Source organism: Giraffa tippelskirchi, chromosome 3 (assembly GCF_054371585.1).
Source record: "Giraffa tippelskirchi isolate mGirTip1 chromosome 3, T2T-mGirTip1v1.2.pri, whole genome shotgun sequence".
Taxonomy (NCBI): domain Eukaryota; kingdom Metazoa; phylum Chordata; class Mammalia; order Artiodactyla; family Giraffidae; genus Giraffa; species Giraffa tippelskirchi.
In genome coordinates, this window is record NC_137277.1 from 175,018,200 (window position 1) to 175,043,052 (window position 24,853).

General features: G+C 43.8%; 1 protein-coding gene across 12 annotated transcripts in view; it reads right to left on the reverse strand.

Moving 5' to 3' along the window:
- Window positions 1-16,381, reverse strand: part of SLC16A14 (solute carrier family 16 member 14) — a 32,593-nt gene extending 16,212 nt beyond the window's left edge. The window contains exons 1-6 of one of the 12 annotated variants that reach the window (XM_081585489.1): window positions 12,757-12,953; window positions 12,308-12,470; window positions 11,765-11,842; window positions 11,030-11,181; window positions 7,665-7,936; window positions 1,938-2,081 (exon numbers count right to left, since the gene is read on the reverse strand). In XM_081585489.1, the coding sequence (XP_081441615.1) occupies window positions 1,938-2,081; window positions 7,665-7,923 (403 nt within the window). In that variant the 5' untranslated portion in view covers window positions 7,924-7,936; window positions 11,030-11,181; window positions 11,765-11,842; window positions 12,308-12,470; window positions 12,757-12,953. Of the gene's footprint in view, window positions 1-1,937; window positions 2,082-7,664; window positions 7,937-11,029; window positions 11,182-11,764; window positions 11,843-12,307; window positions 12,471-12,756; window positions 12,954-15,440; window positions 15,725-16,005 lie in introns of those variants that run through there. The other 11 variants (XM_081585482.1, XM_081585490.1, XM_081585479.1 and 8 more) reach the window with 11 other exon arrangements.
- Window positions 16,382-24,853: the final 8,472 nt, after the last annotated feature.

Here is a 24,853-nt window from a genome sequence, read left to right on the forward strand (position 1 = left end):
GTAAGGCCCACACATTGCTATTTGTTGATATATATATTTTAAGTCTCTTAAGTTCTCTATTTTCCTCACAATTTACTTGTTGAGGAAACTGGATCATTTGTCCTTTGAAATTTACCATTCTGCATTTTGCTGGAGGCACAAAAGTTTACTTTTCAAAATCTGATTTGTCACTGACAGTAACCAACATCCTAAATTAAATGTGGTTATGGATCGCTAAACAGCAGCAGAATGAAATGACTAATAAGGAACCGAATCGAGAGACCAAAGCATAAGAGTAGCACCAATTATAACATCATTTAAATAATAAATACTCCCACATGTGGGAAAAAAAAATTCAGTGCCTGATACTATAAGCATTTATTACCCTCTCCATGTCCTGAACAGCATCCCTCTTCCTCATGTGACTTTGTGATTCGTAATCGGCACAATTATTCTATGAGTGTGTAGGACAGGCCTTGGGGATACTGAGGCCCAAGCCTAGTGGTCAAGCAGGGCCCTGGAACAATTCTTCACCACATCATGTCGATTCCCTGGTGGCTCAGCCAGTAAAGAATCCGCCTGCAATTCAGGAGACCCACGTTCAATCCCTGGGTGGGGAAGATCCCTTGGAGAAGGGCATGGCGACCCACTCCAGTATTCTTGCCTGGAGAATTCATGGACAGAGGAGCCTGGTGGGCTACAGTCCATGGGGCTGCAAAGAGTTGGACACTACTGAGTGACCAACACTTTCACTTTGTACCCGGATAAGCCAGGAAGAAGAAGGCCCAGAGCAGGGGAGAATCAATCCTGTGGTTTTGAGTAAAAGGCATGGATTGGAGGGAAAGGTTCTTCCAGGAGCCGAGTAAGAAAATGGAGCTCTTAAAGGAGACAGCTGAAGAAATTTGTCCAGACTCTCCTGGGTGAGTAAGATCACTCAAACAGATGTTAATTTTCTGCTCATTAGGAGGACATCCATGCAATTTTAATTGCCTAGATATAACCTTTTCAACAATCCTGTAAGCCAAGCCGTCAATTATTCCATTTTGTAGATAAAGAGAGTGAGGCATAAGCAAGTTAAGTGATTTTCCCAAAGTCACACATATAAGTGGGAAAAAAAAAAAAAGCAAGGGTTCCAATTCTAACTTTGAACTCTTACAAAAACACCGCCACCAAGCTGCCATTTATGACGATTATAGCTCTGTATTCAAAAAGGTCAGGCTGGATCCGGTTCACTGAAATACAATTGTATGAGTAAGAAACTACTTATCCATGTGCATTCTGCTATCTGTTGCTATAAGAAATTATGGCTGGGAATACATTTTGCAAAATGGATATGCAAACTGTGCTGCCTGACAGCCAATTTTTATATGTCTCCTGGGGACTGCCACTCTGCTCTGGATTTGATTCTTATAGTCTCTAAATCTGTGTGGGTTTTGCTGCTATTTCATTAATTTGAACAGAGCCAAAGGAGAACATGATTTTTCTCTGATTCACGCTGGATTCTGCAGCTATGAAGTGAGAGAATGTTGTTAGTATGTGGGTTTTGTTACAAGAGAAGGACTAGCACTTAGAACCAGGTATAGAAAATTTAATTAAATTCAATTAGGGAGGCCAAGTACAGCTGTTAGGTTGTTTCCTTATGCTTCAGGCATATTTAATATCTTATATTAAAAGTATTACCTGGAGGATAGGATATGGCTAGGGTGGGATGGAGACAAAAGGACTAAATATTTAATGGATCTCTTTCTCCACAATGAAATTCATTGCCCAAATGTTCAACAGAAACACATAAAGTCAAGTTTTGGAAAACCACTCATGGGGACTTCCCTGGAGGCCCAGTGGTCAAGACTCTGTGCATCCAAAGCAAGGGGTGTCGGTTCCACCCCTGGTTGGGGAACTAAGATTCCACACAGTGTGTGGAGTGGCCAAAAAAAAAAAAGGAAATTCACAATGCTTACCAGCTGCCAGTCCAAAGGTAATAAAGAGATAATACACGTTCGCGGCATAGGCACTCAACACCCAGCCCAGAGAGTTCAGCAGCCCTCCGATGATGGCCGTCCGGCGGCACCCACAGGTGTTAATGAACAAGCCGATGAAAGGTCCTGTCACAGAACATTGAGAAAGGAACTGACTAGTGGAAAGTTATGACCAACCTAGACAGCATATTAAAAAGCAGAGACATTACTTTGCCAACAAAGGTCTGCCTCGTCAAAGCTATGGTTTTTCCAGTAGTCATGTATGGATGTGAGAGTTGGACTATAAAGAAAGCTGAGTGCAGAAGAATTGATGCTTTTGAACTATGGTGTTGGACAAGACTCTTGAGAGTCCTTTGGACTGCAAGGAGATCCAACCAGTCCATCCTAGAGGAGACGAGCTCTGAGTGTTCATTGGAAGGACTGATGTTGAAGCTGAAACTCCAATACTTTGGCCACCTGATGCAAAGAGCTGACTCATTTGAAAAGACCCTGATGCTGGGAAACATTGAAGGCAGGAGGTGAAGGGGACAACAGAGGATGAGATGGCTGGATGGCATCACTGACTCAATGGACATGAGTTTGAGTAAACTTTGGGAGTTGGTGATGGACAGCGAAGCCTGGCGTGCTTCAGTCCATGGGATCACAAAAAGTCAGACGTGACTGAGCGACTGAACTGAACTGAGTGGCATTTTATTTTCATTTTATTTTCTTAGGGAATCTTTATATGAAGACAAAACATTACTAGAGCTGTTAACTAAAATAAAACAAACTCCTTGCTGTGGCCTTATGTGCAGAGAGCTTCTGGCATGCAAAGACAGCTTTCAATAATGTCCCCGAAGAACACAAAGTTCTAGATTCTCAGGGAAGACAGACCTGAAATAAATAGACATGTTGATTCATTCTCTGGCCTATAACAGATCCTACACTAGAGGTCCAGGGGCTCTACCCAGCCTGTGGATACATTTTGTTCATTGAGAACAAAGTTTTAAATGTTTTGAGTCAGTTGCCAACATTTAAAAATTAGGATTATTCACAAAAATGCAGGAGCAACAGATCCTTCCCATACAGCCCAAAGCAGCTGGTTCTGTGCAATAGGTGATCCCATTTAGCTGTGTCACACCCTCTCCAGTTTGCCGCAGTCCCCACCCAAATGTTAGTCCCTTATTTGGCCTCCTGGTCTCATTTACATTGCTTGTTTGGCCTCTGTACACATTTGAGTATTTTCTCCAGACTTTAAGGGAGTATGGAAGGGGGCTCTCGGGACGTCCATGCTTCAAGCGAGGCACCTGTAGCCTTTTTCATGAGGACATCTAGATGCAAACCAAACCGGAAAGAACTTCTCATGACTTCACACATACTTCAGCCTCTGCTGACTCTCAGTTCCAATGGGTCCCATCAGGCTATGCATTTATGACACTGTGTGGAGATTCAGGAATACACTTCGCTCTATTTTTTTTTTTTTTTAATTTTTGTCAACCCTCTTTTCTTCCTGCCTTTGTGGCAACTTGTCTTGAGATAAGTGATTCCTTCTTCAAACAGCAATCTATATTTTAGTAATACCATTTGAGGCTGTACTCAGCATTCAGTGTTGTTCAGTCTAAGTCAGGTCTGACTCTTTGCAGCCTCATGGACTGCAGCATGGACAGCTCCTCTGTCCTTCACTATCTCCCAGAGTTTGCTCAAATTCGTATCTACTCAGTCAGTGATGCTATTTAACCATCTCATCCTTCGCCTTCCCCTTCTCCTTTTGCCCTCAGACTTTTCCAGCATCAGGGTCTATTCCAATGAGTTGGCTCTTCACAACAGGTGGTCAAAGTATTGGAGCATTCAGTAAGATCATCCATTTTATTTATTTTTTTGACTGTGCTGTGTGGTATGTGGGATCCTAGTTCCCCAACCAGGGGTGGAACCCAAGACCCCTGCACTGGAAGGGTGGAGTTTTTACCATTGGACTACCAGGGAAGTCCAAGATTATGCATTTTAAACATCATCTTAGGGAATTCCTTGGCAGTCAGTGGTTAAGACTTAGTACTCTCATTGCAGTAAGATCCCTCAAGTTGTGCAGTGTTGCCAAAAAAAATAAAAAAGATGTCACATTTTTTGATCATTATTACTTTATATAGTTATGAAACCCTATGTTCAGGTGGGACTATTTCAGGTTAAAAACTTACCAAGCTGGGACTTCCTGGTGATCCAGCAGTTAAAGAATCAGCCTTGCAATGCAGGGGATGTGGGTTCAGTCCCTGGTCAGGAAACTAAGATCTCACATGCCGTGGAGCAATGAAGCCCATGCAACTACTGAGCTTGTGTGCTACAACTAGAGATTCTGTGCACTGAGATGAAAGACCTCACTTGACACAAGGAAGACCTCAAGTGCTGCAACTGATACTTGACGCAGCCAAATAAAAAAAAGAATGAATTTACTTAATTTCCCATGTGCAAGTCACTGCCCAAGAGAGGGCTTTCGACTCTGTGACACAATTCATGGAATTTTTAAATTTAAAAGTGGTAACTCAATGTCCTTACAAGGATGAGAAAGAGAAAACAATTTATACTTATTCACTTCAAATATATTTTCAGTTATCATTCAATGTCATGGCAGGCAGGGTGGTAGAGTGGGCATCATTTTGGAGTCCAATGGACCACATTTGAAGCCTGTCCCTGACTTATAGGTTACAAGTTAACTTCAGTAACATAATGTCTCTGAGTGTTGCATATTCTCCTCTGTGAGATGAAGATGATGGTCTGGCCCCCAGGCTTGCCAGAGAATCAAATGAGATCATGTACATCATATGCACTTGGCATGTGCATGAGTTCTTGCATGCTAAGTGGCTTCATTCGTGTCTGACTCTTTACAACACTATGGGCTGTAGCCCACCAGTCTCCTCTGTCCATGGAATTTTCCACTCAAGAATACTGGAGTGGGTTGCCATACCCTTCTCCAGGGGAGCTTTCTGACCCAGGGATTGAACCCACCTCTCTTACATCTCCTGCATGGGCAGGAAGGTTCTTTACCACTAGCGCCACCTAGGAAGCCCACACTTGGTGTGTAATAAGTGCTAAATAAAGGAGAGCTGTTTTTGCTAGCTTCTGCCTTGGAAAAGCACCCAACATATCTGCTGCCACCTGTATCGGACACCTTAGGTAATGAATAGCAATTTAGGGTCATGATAGAATAAAAGACCTTTCCTTTATATAACTATGAGCCTTGCTATATGCTATATAGCAAGAAATTATATGCTATAATTTCTGAGCATAAGATAAAAGATGTTTATCTGGCAGGTATCTTTCCTGAAGAAAGGTTATTCTACTGTCGGAAGCTCCACTGTCTGGAATTCAAGCACTCTCAGAATTCAAAATCCACGGTTACCTCCCAATTAAAGATGACAATCACATTTCATCACCACTGTTGAGTTAGGTGTTCTGATTTGGGGGATCATCTTCAGGAAAGTGAAAGTAGCTTAGTCGTGTCCAACTCTTTGTGACCCCATGGGCTATACAGTCCATGGAACTCTCCAGGCCAGAAAACTGGAGTGGGTAGCCTTTCCCTTCTCCAGGGGATCTTCCCAACCCAGGGATTGGACCCGGGTCTCCTGCATTGTGGACAGATTCTTTACCAGCTGAGACACAAGGGAAGCCCAAGAATACTGGAGTGGGTAGCCTATCCCTTCTCCAGGGGATCTTCCCAACCCAGGAATTGAACAGGGGTCTCCTCATTGCAGGCAGATTCTTTACCAACTGAGCTATCAGGGAACCCCCAAAACCACATTGAATAACTTCAGGACTGATTTCCATTGTTTATGCCTGTGGAACTTGTGAAACGTGAAATAATACCAAAGACAACCTTAGTGGATGGTTTGGAAAATATTGGGACAAATATCCCGGCCTTTGGCTGAATTTTCTTTTTTGTTGTACACACACACTTCCTAGTTTGAATCTGAAAGTATTTGGTTCTACCCTCTAAATGTTTATTTTAAAAAAGATAAGAAAATGGATTTTAAGTATTTCAGAAGACTAGTTTTCCTTTACTTACTCATTGAGAAGGTAAAATTATATCCAACATGAAAGTGTTATTTGCTCAGTCATGTCTGACTCTTTGCGACCCCCTGGACTGTAGCCCGCCAGGCTCCTCTGTCCATGGAATTCTCCAGGCAAGAATACTGGAGTGGGTTGCCATGCCCTCTTCCAGGGGATCTTCCCAATCCAGGGATCAAACCAGGGTCTCCTTCATTGCAGGCAGATTCCTTATGATTTGAGCCACTAGGTAAGCCCATATCCAACATAAAACTAGCAAATTCCCTGCACTGAGGTTAACCTACTTGCACTTCTCATATGATACAACAGTCCTGATTTGGACAAGACCACGGCAGGGTTGAAGGAGTCAGTTCATTACAGTTACAGGCAAAAATGATTTATCAACAATTCACTCACACACATAATGGTGCCCTTATTTAATTTTAAAACTAGATCAGTAACCATTCCCTGTGATAAATGCATACCCCCTGCACACATCTTGAGAAATAACACTCTGACCTTGTTTTCTGTCATTAGCACTGCCACTGTTACTAATGTCACTGGTATTATCCAAAAAAACCTGGCTGAATACCAGCCAAGATCAACAAATCTCTGAATTGAATTCAAGCAATTAATTGCCAACGTGGAAATCACTGACAAGGCACAGACTCTTGTCAAACACACATATGCCTGTCATACACATACTTTCACAAAACCAGGAAGATATTTTAGGCCATTTATGGTTTCCCTGGAGGAGAGCAGGGCAACCCACTCCAGTATTCTTGCCTGGAGAATCCCATGGACAGAGGAGCATGGCGGGCTACAATCCATGGGCTCACAAAGAGTCGGACATGACTGAGTGACTAACCACTTTCACTTTTTTTCAGCTTTCTGGTTTACTATCTCCAACTAGATAAGAATTGCTTATCTAATTCATAGATTGCTGAGTGCTTAGGTTAAGCTACAAAATACAAGAATATGTTGTTATCCTTCCTGTTAGCTGTATCAATAACCTTTCTAAAAACAGCTTAATAGATTTTTCAATGACATGGGATCAATATTTCAAATTTAAAACACCAGTGCTCTGAAATAAGATGGTTATTTACTTTTACTGTGTTTTCTCTAAGTTTTTTACCTTTTAAAAATATTGATAAGTGTTAAAAGCAGATTGGTAATGGTAGATAATGATTTAAAATAGTTAAGAAAACAGGGGCAAACATTTTTAATGATCATTTTTTTAACTGCTCAAAATATTTACAGTGCTCAAATAGGAGTATCACACAAAAGAACAAATATTGTCTGATTCTACTTATTCAGGGTACTTAGAGTAAACAAATTCACAGAGACATAAAACAGAATGGTAGTGGCCAGAGGCAGGGGGCTGAGAGGAGAGGTGGTGATGGGGAGTTATGGCTTAACTGGCAGGATTTCAGTTTAGGAAGATGAGAAAAGTTCTGGAGATGGATGGTGATGATGAATGTACTCAATGGTATTGAACTGTATACCTAAAAGTGGTTAAAAGGATAAGTTTCATGTTAGGTATATCTGACCACAATAAAAACAAGAGTAACATCCACTAACACCTAATCTCTAGTACTTCAATGAGATAAAGCATGACTTACAGTGAGGGACTGTCATATTATAATTATAAATATATTATAATTATAATTGACAACAGGTCACGCATGAACATACCCACAATCAAGGTGACGCCCATGCTGAGGGAGCTGACCCATGCTGTCAGGCCGCGGCTCTGATGGAATTCTTCAAGCCACTCCACGTTGAGGACGCCCAGGGCCATCTGGGAGCCCATGATGAGGATGTGCACAAAGAAAGAGGACAAGACCATCATCCAGGCCCAGCCGCCGTCAATGTCTGGGTGGGGTTTAAGTGTCTTCTTATCTTTGGGGTCATCTTCAAAATCATACCCAATGTCTTCATGACTTGTATACATTTTCCAAGATGTTCTGAAATACATAGGACGAATAATTTCATGGAACATCAGAATAAAAAATATCTCCTTCTTTTTGGACAGCACTACCTCCCCATCAAAACCAAGGTCACCCCACTGTCACACTGGATCTTTAGTCTTCGTCATTATGTAGATTTGGGAACATGCCTCGCTTTTTCACAAGACCAAGTGCTTTTATGAAACCTGTTTCATCTTTACAGCCATCCTATCTGTAAGTACTAGGATGGTTATTTCAAAGAAATGAAAATCGACTCAGAGAAGTTAAGCACCTTTCCCAAGTTCTCAAGGCCAGTAGACAGTATGGCTAGACAGGAACCTGAGAATTGAACTCAGCTATTCCTGATTCCAAAGCCCAAGCTTTGTGTCCCTTACTGAGATGGGAACTGACAGATGACAACACAGATGTCAGAGAAGGAAGGCGCGTGGTCTTAGGTAGGGTAGCTCGGTCCTGTGCGGGCTCCTGGCAGAGGATATTGTTCTCAGTTTTGTGGGTCCAAGTCTTTAATTTGTTCAGTACAGCTACAGTGGGTTAGCCTCAAGGGGACTGACTCATACGAACCCAACTCAGGGGAGACTGGTAAAGGAGAAGGCTAATTTGTTATCTGACAATGAGAGATAGAGTTTTCTAATAATGGTGATGCTATGTCTGACATACAAGACTTACTTTTATCCCCTCTGTCCACCCCCATTCTGAGCATTTACCTGGGAAGCTAGAAAACTGCTAAGACAATAGGAAATCAGACTAAGGAAATATGGACACTGGAGAAAACCATAATTCAAAAAGGTACATGCACCCGAATTTTATGATGTTCAGGTTACCAGAAAGCCAAGGGCTAGCTCTTGAAGGCCCTTATGTGTCAAAAAAGGATCTTGGAGTTTATCTTTACAAAATGAACAGTTGGCAACTGCATTTGCACAAGGAAGAGGTAAGGTGGGGTATGTGCTTTGTATAGACCCATTTCTCAAGTTGTTCTATCAAGAGGATGGAAGTTGGATGGAGCTAGAGGGGAGACAATACCAGGTCAGAGAAGGTCTCTGGTTTTATCTTGTAGGATGAGATTGAAGTATGTGCATAGGAACTGAGGATAAAGAAAAAAAATAGAGATAGAGATAAAGACAGAGACAGACATAGATGCATGCGTGCTAAGTCACTTCAGTCGTGTCTGACTCTTTGTGACCCCATGGACCATAGTCTGCCAGGCTCCTCTGTCCATGGGATTCTCCAGGAAAGAATACTGGAGTGGACTGCCATGCCCTTCCCTGAGGGGATCTTCCCAAACCAGGGATCAAACCCAAGTCTTTTGTGACTTTTGCACTGCAAGCAAGTTCTTTACCCACTGAGCCACTTGGGAAGTCCAGAGAGACAGAGAATGACTAACCCCAGAGGTCATGGGACAGGGTTAGTCTTGATCAGGAAGGGTGACCAATCCTCTAAGACTGGAGGAAGCAGCGGGTAGATGAGATAAGATGGTAAGCATGGGATGGAAAGTTATGCTTGTTAGTCTAATTTCTTTGGTGAAGTAGGGAAGCTAGCTCATTGGCTGAGAATGAGGAGGATGGTGGTTATGTTGGGGCCTCAGTGTTCAGGATAATGAAACAAACTACTGTCTACAACAAGCGGAAATGATTGTTGGGCAGCTGAGCCCTGCAGGGCAGTGGAGCACCACGGACAGAGCAGAGGGGGCACTCGGCCCCAGAAGCCACCAATGAGAACAAAAAAAGCAAGAACAAACGACTAAAAGTTGGTCTGCTTTTTTTGTCATCACTGTTGTGCCAGTAATTCTAGACATCACTGACAAATTCCCTGGAAAAATCCTTTGTTGGTCAAAGTTTCAAACAATGATGTTTTCATATTATGTCTGTAAGCGTCACAGCAGCATCATTTTCTAAACACTGTGCTCTACATGGAAGTTATTTCAGGGAACTAACGGTAATATTTTGGCTTTGGCCACCTGATGAGAACTGGCTCACTGGAAAAGACCCGGGATGCTGGGAAAGATTGAGGGCAGGAGGAGAGGGGGATGACAGAGGATGAGATGGTTGGATGGCATCACCGACTCAATGGACATGAGTTTGAGCAGGCTCCGGGAGTTGGTGATGGACAGGGAAGCCTGGCGTGCTGCAGTCCATGGGATCGCAAAGAGTCGGACACGACTGAACTGAACTGACCCGCGTAGGGCCCCAGCTGCACATATCTGGCTTTTTTTCTTTACTATCTATTTCTTTAAAAAAAATCTTTTTATTGAAGTATCCTTGATTTACAATAGCATGTCAGGAGTATAGCACAGTAGTTCAGTTTCCTTTATAGGTTATTATAGAATACTGAATGTAGTTTCCTGTGCCATACAGTAGGTCCTTATTGATCATCTATTTTACATACAGTAGTGTGTATATGTTCATCCCAAACTCCTAATTTATCCCTCCCTCTGACCTTTCCTCTTTGGTAACTGTTAGTTTGTTTTCTAAGTGTGAATCTTTTTTCTGTTTTGTGAATAAGTTCATTTGTTTCATTTTTTAGATTCCACATGAGTGATAGCATATGATATTTGTGTTTTCCTATCTGACATAATTCACTCTCTAGATCCACCTATGTTACTGCAAATGGCATTATTTTGTATTTTTTTTTAATGGCTGAATATTATTCCATTGTATATATGTACCACATCTTTATCCATTCCTCTGTTGATGGACATTTTGGCTACTCCATGTTTTGGCTATGGTAAACAGTGCTGCAGTGAAAATTTGGGTGCATGTACCTTTTTGAATTATGGTTTTCTCCAGATACATGCCCATGAGTGGAACTGCTAGATCATATGGCAACTCTATTTTTAGGTTTTAAAGGAATCTCCGCACTGTTTTCCATAGTGGCTGCACAAATTTACATTTCTACCAACAGTGTAGGAGGGTTCCCTTTTTCTCCACATCCTCTCCAGCATTCATTATTTGTAGACTTCTTGACGGTGGCTATTCTGACCACTGAAATTTTAATTTGCATTGGACATCTTTTCCTATGTCTTTTGACCATCTGTATGCACATATCTGTTTTGACAGTGAGAGTTTCTAAGAATTTAGAACTGCTGACACTCACCTCAGCTTAGTGTGGATCTGCAGTGCCTGCAATGTTACACATCATTGCCTTTATCAGGACATTCGAGATGGACCCTGACATCACATGATGGTGGAGATGAAGAGCAGGATGCCAGCTACTTGACTTTTGCCCTCCACATGCCCACCTGCAGTCTTTATTTTTGTTTAAAATTTAAAAGAGCAAAACAGAGTGCAAGACCGCAGGTGAAAAACTTGGGTTTGGAAAGCAGTCAATGCATGAAATGTTTTACTCAGTTTGAATAACATCTTTAAAATGCAAATGCATTCTTTGTTTCAGGTAATTATTTTAAAACAGAAGAGCAAATCAGAAAACAGTTATTACTGACCATGACATGTGATTATTACTGAAAATCCTTTAGTTGCAGTGGAGGAAGGTGATGTAAAAAACGGTTCCAAATACACTAGGAACACGTCCAACTGGGGGGCTTTTCTGTGCAGTACTGGTACATGGACAAGAGGACAAAGAAGCAGACTGTGGCAAAGCACCCAGCGCCCAACCTCCTTTAGGGAAGCACCCTGTGCCGTTTGCACAGCCTCTCTCTGTACACCCCTGAGCGAAGAATTGTTTTTACCTTTCCTAAGGCTATACGACCTGCAGAACTTAAAATGCTTACTCTCTAATCCCCAGACTAAGAGTTTGTTGGCAAGAAATAGGCACTAAAGGATCAAGGATGCTAGTGGAAGAGCAATTTAAAGGATCTATCCTGGGGCTCACCTTGACTCTTCCTTTCTCCCGTACTCATTATTTTTATCTTCTGGGCTTCCCTAGTGGCTCAGACAGTAAAGCATCTACCTGCAATGCAGAAGACCTGGGTTCGATTCCCTGGGTCGGGAAGATCCCCTGAAGAAGGAAATGGCAACCCACTCCAGTACTCTTGCCTGGGAAATTCCACAGACAGAGAGCCTTGCAGGCTACAGTCCATGGGGTTGCAAAGAGTCGGACACCACTGAGCAATTAACACATCTTGACTCTTCCTTTCATGCTCACTGTTTTTATCTTTTAGACGATTCTATCTCTTAAACAGCTGGGCCGTTCTCAGCCACTACACTTCCTGCCCACGCTGCTGCTCTCTGCTGGGTTCTTCCCGTCACCTCTCGTTTACCCAGACTGCTGGGAGCGATAAAGTGCTATCTTACCGTGTAACTTCCCCACCCTGTCAGGTTATCTTGAGGATCAAGTTCAAACTGCCCTGTCTGCCCCCATGTTCTCCTCTTGCGTTATCTGCCACTCTGCCAGCTCCCTCCCCCCGTTCTTCACCTTTGCCCTCTACTTTCCAGGCTGGTGGAAGCACCTGCAGCTCCCTGAACCTGGCACAGCCTTGCAAGTTTTTGTGCGTGATGTTTTCTTCTTTCGGGAACACTCTTCTCTCCTTCTAATCTCCTGCTCCTCTTCTGCTCATCCTTCAAAGTTTAACTGAAATCTAATAGTGAAATTTTGAAAGAATGAGGGGAAAAAAAACTTTACAAATATCTCTAATATCCCACATTACAGTAAGTGTTAGTCACTCACGCCATAGCTATGCAATGCCAGTGCACCATCAAAAATAAAACTACACAGGCTCTTTGAAGACATATAAAGGTCACACTAAGGCATGAATTATATTTGGGGGGGGTCACAAAAAAGGGCACATGAAATGACTCCTTTTTGGTTGTTTTTAAAAATATGTTATCCGTAGGGGGAAAAAAAAAGACTGGAGTGAAACAAACCTGTTGATGGAGATTATTCTTTGAATGACGGTCTTTCAAGTAATTTCTCCATTTAAATTTTTGGGGAAAGTTCTAAATAAATATATATCAAGGAGATCAAACCAGTCAATCCTAAAGGAAATCAACTCTGAATATTCATTGGAAGAACTGAGGCTGAAGCTCCAATACTTTGGCCATCTGATGCAAAGATCTTGATGCTGGGAAAGAATGAGGGCAGGAGGAGAAAGGGGCGACAGAGGATGTAATGACTGGATGGCATCACCGACTCAATGGACATGAGTTTGAGCAAGCTCTGGGAGATGGTGAAGGACAGGGAAGTCTGGTGTGCTGCAGTCCATGGGGTGGCAAAGAGTCAGGCATGACTTAGTGATTGAATAACAAACTTTATTATAAGAAAGTAAAGTTCCCTCTATCTTTTAAACATCTCCTGATTCAGCTTCTTGCCTCCAGTAGATTAATGGCAATTCAGAGCCATTTCCCTTGGGAAGACTAGTCTGCATTGGATTGTAGACTTGTGTGTGTGCTTCCCCAACACCCTCTTCTCCCACCATGAGAGGATAGTCGGCCTAATGACAGAAAGGGAAGTATAAAATGTAACCCACTCTGGGCTCACCTACAATAGAAGCTCTGCCCATAACATTAGGGCCTTGCACTGAAGAAGCTGAAGGAAGGAAATGGGAAGATTAGGGACCAATAGTCAACTTCCCATCCTTTCCTAAAGTGAGTTCATTACCAGTGAAGGAGAAACTATTTATGGGGTAAATGAAGTAACACACGCAGGCTATGACATGGAATTCAGCTACATATTTACCTGGTAACAGGCATAAGTGAAAATAATTCAGAGCCTGCTGGAGTGTTTTAGAGATTAAAAGGAAATTAAACGTTCCACACCGCTGTTAGGGGAGTAAGTTTTATAAGCAAGCCATTGATTTTTAATTTGACTGTTGTGATGTTGTTGTTCACTCCAATTCTCTGCGATCCCATGGACTGCAGCATGCCAGGCTTCCCCGCCCTTCACTATCTCCCGGAGTTGGCTCAAACTCATGTCCCTTGAATCAGTGATGTCATTCAACCATCTCATCCTCTGTTGTCCCCTTCTCCTCCTGCCCTCAATCTTTCCCAGCATCAGGGTCGATTATGTTAGCATGCAAAGAGTTCATTATAAATGAGAAGTGAAAGGGAAAGCTCCAAAATAAAATTTAAAATACAGTCTTCCCCAGAGGTGGACAGCTATGCTGGTAGCAGGTTCGTCATTAGATGTAGGTGTGTAGTGGGCCCGTCGGTAATTTGGCTCTATCAATATTTGCACTCTAGACCTGGAGAAGGAACTGGCAACTCACTCCAGTATTCTTGCCTAGAGAATTTTGTGGACAGAGGAGCCTGGTGGGCTGCTGTCCATGGGGTCGCACAGAGTCGGACACGGCTGAAGCGACTTAGCATGCATGCATGCATTGGAGAAGGAACTGGCAACCCACTCCAGTATTCTTGCCTGGAGAATCCCAGAGACAGAGGAGCCTGGTGGGCTGCCGTCTATGGGGTCGCACCGAGTGAAGCGACTTGGCAGCAGCAGCAGCAGCAGCAGCAGCAGCAGACCTGGTGTGCACTGGAAATATCCAGCCTTTGGAGGGCGCACTTGAGGCCAACAGGCTGAAGAGCCTGGAGCTGTTGAGCTAGTGTGGAGACCACAGCGCAGTAGAAACGACTGTCGGGTACTCCAGCCGGGTTCACGCTGTATTAGAGGGAACTGAACACTTAAGTGCCTCCTATGGCCAGGGATTGTGCTTGGTGGCTTCTCCACCATGACTCTGTCCAGTTGATATTAATGTTCTGTTTCACAGATAAGGAAATCGAGGCTACTTGTAAAGTGGGGGCGACGCAGCTTAGAGAGGCTAAACTACCAGATGCATGCGTGCGAAATTGCTTCAGTCATGTCCAACTCTGCGACCCTATGGCCCGTAGCCCACCAGGCTCCTCTGTTCATGGGATTCTCCAGGCAAGGATACTGGAGTGGGTTGCCATGCCCTCCTCCAGGGGATCTTCCCAACACAGGGATCGAACCCACCTCTCTTAAGTCTACCTGCATTGGCAGGTGGATTCTTTACTACTGGCGACACCTGCGTGGTAAGCCAAATTTGGACCGGGGCCTGAGGGATTTCAAAGCCTAGTTTATCCACCATCACTAGTGAATGGTGAATGACTGACTGAATGACTGACTGTCTCATACAAATACACACACACACACACACACACACACACACACACATCACAGGCAAAGCGAAAAGGAACCTTTATAATGTCCAATAACAACCCCCACTCATCCTTGCTAATGACCCTAGATCAGCTTTTCCGTGGAAAGAAAACGGCTTAATTGTTGAGCAGAGTTGAGCTCCTAAAACGCCGTCCGAGGCCTCAGCGGCGTCCGGTCTCGACAAGGCCGCCCCCCACCCCCACCTCGCGCCGCCCCCGGTCCCTCGACTCATTTTTGTCTCCCCTTCCCTTCCTGAGGGGCCTCGATCAGAACCTCTCTGAGGGACCCGCATCGCACGCCCGGGGCTGGACCCCCGCGATCCGGCCTCCCGGCCGCCCGCCTCCCCGGAGCGCCGCCCTCTCCGGGACCCTCCGTACTCCCCCTTCCCTAGCACCTCGAGACCCCCTCACCCCAGCTCCATCCCGCGTCTCCCCACCTGCTGGGAGCCCGCCAGCTCCGCGGGAAAGCGGGGCCGATCGCAGTCCCGGCAGCCTGGGCCAGGAGTCCTCCCGCAACCGCGAAAGTCCCCTGACCCGGGTCCCCCCGCCCCTCCCCCCCGCGCCCCATCACTTGTAGTTCGAGTCTCTAACGGGGGTCGGGGGAGGAGGCAGGGGGAGAGGCTGGGCGCGGGGCTGAGGGCGCCTCCGGAGCCGGGCGGGAGTACGGAGGGGCGCCGTGTGCCCTGGACGACGCGCGCGGGGCCCTGGCCGCGGTGGGAGCGACGAGCGTCCCCACGCTCCGCCCCGGCCCGGCGCTAGCCCGCCCGCCCCGAGGTGACCTCGCCCGCGGCTCCCGAGCCCCCAGGCGGGCGCCTGGGCTGGACCACCGCTCCTCCGCGCAGCCCTGCCCTCGATCGCCCGAAGCCCCTTCCCCGATCCGGCCCAGGGGCCCGCACCGCCGCTTCCCGGGCGTCTCGGGGCGCAGCGGCTACCGCAGTCCAAGATGCCCCCGGCGCCTCTCCATCCTCGGGCCCGCGGCGCCGCGCGGCCCGGGATACTCACCGCCCACAGCCCGCCGGGCGGCGGCCTCACTCGGCTCTCGGCCGGGATCTCCGAACTCGCTGCCTTCCTCGGAGCCCCCGGAGCGGTTGGGCGGAGAGATTTGTGGCGATGTCGCGGATCATCCCGGAGCTGCCTGCGCCCGCGGCTCGGCGCTCCGCCCGGCTCGGCGCGCGGTGCGGGCTCCCGGCGCCTCTGCCCCTCGCTGCCCGGCCAGCTCCGTCTTGGGGAGCTTGGAGATCGAGACCTCAGTCCATGTGGCTTTAAAAAAAAAAGGGGGTGGGGTGCGTTTGGAGGTGCCCGAACCTAACCTGAGCTTCCTTCCAATCCGTGCAATTTCAAATCTCCACGCTTGTTCATTCCCATACCGGCTAATTCTGGTTTGGCAGGAAAAAAAAAAAAATGCAGTCACCTCGCGTGCACACTCTTGTGGCGGGTTGTAGTTTCCAGCTTTGACTGAGGTTTTCAAATGCTCTCGTCACGTTTATAACTGGGGGAAAGGGCCTGAAACCTAAGATGCAGGTGGCAATAGAAGGACCTCCTATTTCTCTGAGATTGGAGAGAAGTGATGGGAAAAAAAAAAAAAAGAAAGAAACCTTCACTGAAGGCTGGGCCACATAATACAGCAGTTTGTAGATGGAAGAGTCGGGCAGGCCCTGCAGCTTTCGCGACCAAAGCCTGCATGGTGGGTTCCCTTGTGGCTCAGCTGGTAAAGAATCCGCCTGCAATGCAGGAGACCTGGGTTTGATCCCTGGGGTTGGGAAGACCCCCTGAAGAAGGGAAAGGCTACCCATTCCAGTATTCTGGCTTGGAGAATTCCACGGACAGAGGAGCCTGGCGGGCTACATTCCATGGGATCACAAAGAGTCGGACACGACTGAGCGACTTTCACTCACTTCACTTCATCCTGCGTGGTACCTCTCCTTGTTCTCTTTCCAGTAGCTGACCATTGTCTGGTTCCTACATTCATGGGCACCATAGATTTCATTTCCACCTGTACCTGCTTTGTTCCCAACAGGGCACCCAACTCAATGCTTGGCCCAGGGAGAGTTTTCAGTATTTGTTAAGTGAATGTGTGAATAAATGAAACCAGTGCGATTTTACTTCACTGGAAGCACTCTGTTCTCTGTTGCTGTTCTAATAGAGTATCACCATCTTCGTGACTGAAAGCAGTAACTTACTATTTCATAATTCTGGGGGTCAGAAGTCTGAAAGGGATCTTGGCTAAAATCAAGGAGCTGGCAGGTTTGTGTTCCTCTTGGCAGTCCTAGGGGAGAGCTCAGACTTCTGGAGTCAGCCCACATTCCCTGGATCCTGGCCACTTCTTCTGTCTTCAAAGCCAGAAATGGCTACATCATTCTGTATCTTTCTACACAGTCACATCTCCTGCAGGCTCTTCTGTTCTGCCTCTCTCTTCCACATTTAAGGGCTCTTGGGATTACACTGGGCCTTCCTCGGGGTAACTGGGTTATAGGATAATCCAAACAATCTCCCCGTTTTAAGGTCAGCTGATTAACATTCTTAATGCCACCTGCAACCTTAATTCCCCTTTGCTCTGTAAGGTAACATATTTACAGGGTCCAGAGTTTATGATGTGGATATCTTTGAAAGTGAAAGTGTTAGTCACTCAATTTTGTCCGACTCTTTGAGACACTATGGAACTGCAGCCTGCCAGGCCCCTCTCTCCGTGGATTCTCCAGGCAAGAATACTGGAGTGGGTTGTCATTGCCTTCTCCAGGGGACTTTCCCAATCCAGGGATCAAACCCACATCTCTTGCATTGCAGGCGGATTTTTTTTTTTTTTTTTTTACCATCTGAACCACCAGGGAAGCCAGTGGACATCTTTGAGGGACTATAATTCTATTTATCATAAATTTCCATCTTTCTTCCTTTTTTTTTTTTTGCAAAACAAAAATCTTCACATTGCTCCTTCTTATATCAAGTCTTGATTAAAAATAATTGAGAACATTACGAGAAATTGTGGTTAAGTAAGAACATTTTGATGAGGTACCAGGCTTATGTGGTACATATGTTTTCCTTTTGCTGATCAGAACATGAGCAAATGGATGGTTAGTATTCTTGTGGACTGACCTTCTCAGATACCACTCATTTCAACCTGGCTTTTGACAGTAAGTCAAGATAGAGTTTCTGGCAAATACCTCAAGTATAGATGATCCATCTTGTTTGGGAAGAGCTCTGTAAGATTTCTTTTTCTCTGTAAGACTAAGTCTTTTTTTAATCCCTCTGAAGTATTTTAGATTTATTGAAGTATAATTCATGTAGCGTGAACTGTATATATTTAAATGTACAACTTGATGAGTTTTAGCATAAGTCTGTGGAACCATCAGCTCAATCAAATAACTCCAAAATTTTTCTGTGCCCTTTGAAAGCCAGCCACCTCACCCTCAACAACCCCAGGCAAACTCTCATCTGCTCTCTGTGAAGCTTCTCCTCTGGACCATGGGTACTTGGCATCCAGAATACCCACAAAAGGCTTTTCTTTTTTTCCCTTCCAGCTTTTTTGAGGTATAATTGACAAATAAATTATACACACTTAAAGTGTACAACATGATGATTTGATACACATACATATTGTGAAATGACTATCAGATCACAATCAAGTCAATAAAAACATCTATCACTTCATGTGTCACTGTTTTTTTTTGGGTGGTGATGAGAATGCTTTGCATCTATTCTCTCAGCAGATTTCATGCATACATTTAGTGAAAGTGTTAGTTGCTCAGTCATGTCTGACTCTTTGCATCCCTATGGACTGTAGCCCACCAAGCTTCTCTGTCCATGAATTTCTCCGGGCAAGAATACTGGAGAGGGTTGCCATTCCCTTCTCCAGGAATCTTCCTGACTCAGGGATCGAACCCAGGTCTCCCTCATTGCAAGCAGATTCTTTACCATCTGAGCCACCAGGGAAGCCCTAAGCATATATTTCCATATTGTTAACTATAGTCACCATTCTGCACCATAGATCTTTGACCAACATCTCCACGTTTCTCTCACCCACTAGACCCTGGCAACCACCGTTCTACTCTCTGCTTCCATGAAATCAACTCTTTTTTTCTTTAGATTCTACATATGAGTGAGATCCTATAGTATTTGTCTTTCTCTGCCTGATTTATTACACTTGCCACAATGTCTTCCAGATTCATCCTGTCACAAATGGCAGGATTTCCTTCTTTTTTAATAGCTGAATAATATTCGATCATGTATATATCACATTTTCCATCAATGGACACTTACTTAGATTGTCTCCATGTTTTGGCTACTGTAAATAATGCAGCAATGAGCATGGAACTATAGCTGTGTCTTCAAGACACTGATTTCATTTCCCATAGAAAGCTTTTCCAATAAATCATTTTATTTTCACAAGTGTCATTGCTCTTAACTGTCTGGCAGTCTTTTGTTGACACAGCTAGGTTGAGAGCAGACCTGGAGCAAAGGCGCTTACTATCTGTGAGTCACAGATTGGTGTGTCTGGGTTAAATGAATAAAAAGCCAATCTAAATCAGAACATTAAAGACAAGTGCTGAACTCTTTTCATATATCTGAGGTAGAAGACCCTGACATTATCTCTTGAGTTCTAGGCAAATCACATATTGTTCCACAATAGTAATCTTACTTTAAACTTCATTGTATCAAGTAATAACCTTGTCCTTTAAGGAAATAAAATGATTAAAACGCTGCTTCTTAAAGCCTTTCCTCTTAGTTTTTATTATTCAATCAGCTGATTTCAGAACTCATTGTTGAAGTTGGGGTGGAACTAAGGCTGTGGACAATCTGTGCTTCAATTTTGGGTCCTTGGTGGTATGCATTAGACAGAAAGTGGGAGCAAATCAACTTTTGAGGAAGTTCTAGCACAGAATATTGAAGGTTTTGGGGTAAAGCAGTGCTCACCAACCTTTCTTGGCACCAGGGACTGGTTTCCTGGAAGACGATTTTTCTACAGACTGGAGAGGGGGAAGGATGGTTTGGGGATAATTCAAGTGCAGTATTTTTATTGTACACTTCCTTTTTGTTTGTTTGTTTTTGTTGTCCTTTATTAAGTAGTTTCTTCTTGAATATACACAATTACCTTCTCGATACAATTTTGAACAAACTTATAATCAGCAAATTATTCATATGCTCTATTTATTTATAAACTTATATACTTAAGCATTACTAGTGAGGTAAAATTGTTGGGCAAAGTGTGTAAATTTTTTTTAAAATTTTTATACACACATACACATAGAATCAGTTCAGTTCAGTTCAGTTCAGTCGCTTAGTCATGTCCAACTCTTTGTGACCCCATGGACTGAAGCACGCCAGGCCTCCCTGTCCATCACCAACTTCCAGAGTTTACTCAAACTCATCCATTGAGTCAGTGATGCCATCCAACCATCTCATCCTCTGTCGACCTCTTCTCCTCCTACCTTCAATGTTTCCCAGCATCAGGGTCTTTTCAAATGAGTCAGATCTTTGCATCAGGTGGCCAAAGTATTGGAGTTTCAGCTTCAACATCAGTCCTCCCAATGAACATTCAGGACTGATTTCCTTTAGGATGGACTGGTTGGATCTCCTTGCAGTCCAAGGGATCTCAAGGGTCTTCTCCAACACCATAGTTCAAAAGCATCAATTCTTCTGCTCAGCTTTCTTTATAGTCCAACTCTCACATCCATACATGACTAGTGGAAAAACCATAGCCTTGACTAGACAGACCTTTGTTGGCAAAGTAATGTCTCTGCTTTTTAAGATGCTGTCTAGGTTGTCATAACGTTTCTTCCAAGGAGTAAGCATCTTTTTGTTTCATGGCTGCAGTCACCATCTGCAGTGATTTTGGAGCCCCCAGAAATAAAGTCTGCCACTGTTTTCACTGTTTCCCCATCTATTTGCCATGAAGTGATGGAACGGGATGCCATGATCTTAGTTTTCTGAATGTTGAGTTTTAAGCCAACTTTTTCACTCTCCTCTTTCACTTTCATCAAGAGGCTCTTTAGTTCTTCTTCACTTTCTACCATAAGGGTGGTGTCATCTGCTTAAGGCTAGCATTAATGTGCCAATTGCGCACTTTATTTCTAATCTAATGCTGCTGGTGATCTGACATGAGGTACTGTCTGCAGTCTGGAGCTTGAGGACCCCTGCCCTAAAGTGTCAGCTTGATGGAACTGTTTTTATAGCCAGTCCAGATATGAAGGTGACCTAGAAACTACATAGTTATCCCAGAACATCATTCTGCCCATCTGTCAGTATAGAAGGCAGCCCACCCACACCCTTCCAGGCTTAATGCAATGGACTGTGATGGTTGATTTTATGTGTCAACCTGACCAAAATGTGTTGGTGAGGATATGGGGAAATTGGAACCTTCATATACTTTGCTTTGGAAAAGAGGTTGGCAATTCCTCAAAAGTTTAGACATAGAATTACCATATGGCACAACATTTCCACTCCAAGGTATATGCCCAAGATTAATGAAAACATATTTTGGGTTCAAAATCTTATACATGAATGTTCATAGCAGCATTCTGCATAAAAGCCAAAAGTGGAAACAACCTAAATGTCGAGCAACTAATGAGTGGATAAATAAAATGTGATATATCCATATACTAGAACTTTATTCAGCAATAAAAATAAATGAAATATTGACACATGCTACAACATGGATGAATCTTAAATGCATTATGCTAAGTAAAAATGGTCAGTCACAAAATAGCATGTACTGTGTGATTCAATTACATAAAATGTCCAGAATAGGTACAGAGAGACAGAAAGTAGATGAGGGGCACCTAGGCTGGGAATATTGGGGAGGAAATAGAGTGTCTGCTAATGCGTACAGGGCTTGTTTGGGGCGATAAAATGCTCTAGAAGTGATTTTGGTGATGGCTGTGCAAGTCTATGAAAGGAATGTAAGTAAATTCTACCTCATTAAACTTAAAAGCTTTTGCACAGCAAAGTAAACCATGGACAAAGTGAAAAGACAACTGACTGAAAGGAGAAAATATTTGCAAATGATATGACTGATAAGGGGTTAATATCCCAAATACATAAACAGCTCATACAACTTAATATCAAAAAAACTGATCAACTCAAAACATGGACAGAAGACACAAACAGACACGTTTTTGAAGAAGATATAATGGATGGCCAACAGGCACGCGAAAAGATGCTCAGCATCCTTAATCATCAGAGAAATGCAAATCAAAGCCACAATGACATATCACCTCACACTTGTCAGAATGGCTGTCGTCATCAAGACTACAAATAATAGATGTTGGCAAGGATGTGGAGAAAAGGGAATCCTTGAACGCTGTTGGTGGGAATGTAAATTGGCATGGCCACTGTGGAAAATAGCATGGAGGCCCCTCAAAAAACTACTAGTAGAACTACCAAGCGATCCAGCAATTCCACTGCTAGGTATATATCTGAAGAAAATGAAAACACCAATTCGAAGAGATACATGCACCCCAATGTTCATAGCAGCATTTAAAAAGCCAAGATACTGAAGCAATCCAAGTGTCTATCAACAGATGAATGGATAAAGAAGATATGGTACACACACACACACATAAACACACACACACACACATACACACACACACACACAGTGGAATTCTACTTAGGCATAAAGATGAATTAGATTTTTCCATTTGCATTTGTAGCAACATGGGTGAAGCTGGAGAGTATTATCCTTAGTGAGAACAGTCAGACAGAAAAAGACAAATGCTATATGTTATCACTTATATGTGAATCTAAAAATTTCCTGGACCAGGGATCGAACCCACATCTCTTGAGTCTCCTGCATTGGCAGGTGGATTGTTTACCACTGAGCCACTAGGGAAGCCCAAAGCTTAATTACGTTTAAGTTCATCAACCTCTGTCCTGCTTCCTGGTTCCTGCAGCCTCCCCTTTTGTCTTGCTGCCAGCACATACATATCTGATGGACACGCTACAACAGAGATCTCGTGTTATCTTGCAGGTCCAGTTAACAAGACCGTGTGAGAAACCCATTTGCTTTTCCCAAAGGATATTTATAGCAAGCAGGATGGAAGAGAAATCCTAAGTGCTTCAAGATTTTCTTCGTGGTCTAGGACTTCCCCAGTCTTTATTCCAAAACACCTTCAAAACTTCTCCTGCCTCTGGTGATAGTTACAAGCTTACATTTACCTTGGCTTCAAATCCAAAGACCAGATCAAGGGCGAAGAGATACCGAGCCAGATTAGTGACGTATTCCTGTCTTTACATTCCTCTTCCAAGTTTGTTACATTTTTATTTCTGATAAAAATAACCAATATCCTCAGGTAGTAGCATATGCTTTCATAAATGTGCAAAGTCTAAAATGCCAGTCCTGCCATTAATTTGGAAATCAAATATTTTCTCACACATATGTCTTTAAAAAGTAATGCTTGGTTCAAGGGGTTGTATAATAGTTTTGTTGGCTAATGTTATAAACTGTTTTCAATTTTTTTTAATGGAATCAGTGATACTAGCAAATGATTATGGCTTTTTCTTGCAGCTGTAGATTTTTGTTCTTTTCTTTAATACCCATTTCCCTGACAAGTGTCACATAGATCAAACCTTATTAATATTTTAAATGCTGTCAGGGTATTAGCAATGGAATTGCAGAGAATCCTTCTGAGGCTAGAAGAATCTTCATATATCCTCATATACTGATATGTTTAACAGGTATGGGCTTAAATTTTATTTCTCATGAAACAGAGCACACTTGTAACTTATACTAATTTTAAAATATTTTGTGGGTCCAAAAATGGGTCACTGGCATCAAACAATCGTGTTTAACATTCAAAAGCCAACTCCAGGACATATTCTTTGAGAAGGTCATCAATAAATAGGACTAAGTCTGGTTGAAAAAGATCTAGTGCTTTTTCCTGTCAACCATGACTTCAGTGTGCCTTTACTTGCAGGAGCAAATGGTTCTGATGAAAGCAGTTGAAGGTATGAGATGTGTATGCCCTAACTTTAAGAAGAAAGGAGTTTGGGAGAAGCACTTGCGCCATGTTTGTGGGATAAATGTGTTATCTGGTAAAATTAGTACAAGCTATTGATAAATAATGTACAGATGGTTTAAGGGAGAATCAGTAGGCAGTTTCTTTTACCTTACATAGGAGGAAGATGGTTCTGTTTTCTATGATCATTTTTTTTTGATGGATTTCTTATACTTCTACTCTGTACCTTTAAGCTGGACAGACAAATTTAGGAAACCTATTAACGAGAGATTAATCAGAATAGGTTGCTGCTGTCCAGCCCTGTTGTAGCAATGACCTTGGACCTCTTTGCTCTATCCTGCCCTTGGCCTTGGACTTTCCTCCTGCCTCTTGCTCGTGTTGACCTGGCCTTGTGTCTGAAGTCCCCAGATTTCTCTTCACCTTGAGAACAAGTTGAGCTTCCAGTGCTCTGAGATACCAGTGGACTTTTCCAGCCCCAGGCCAGTTTCCTAGCAGGGCCTGCCCTGGCTCCTCTGCAAGGGAGGATCGGATGATCTCAGTGTATTGTGAAGGCCGAAGGCCGGCATGAGGAAACTCTCAAGAATGTGTAACCAGTGATTATGAAAGCCCAGGAGCTGTCCTTATCCTGGTTGCAAAGCAGCAGAGCATGAGTGCAGAAGCCAAGAGGGTATAGTGCTTGGAGGTCCACGTGGTGAGGTCAGACCCAAGCAGGGAGCCCCGTGCCTCCTCTCTGTTCTTCGGAGCCTGGACATTCACCCGAGAGTGGGTATGATGATAGAACTACTTTGAAGGGATATTGAAAGCATTCAATAAGATAGCACATGTAAAGCACTATGTTGGCACAGTGGTTGGCATATAATCGAGACTTGTATCTAACGTTGTGATAGCGGTGTCATTGA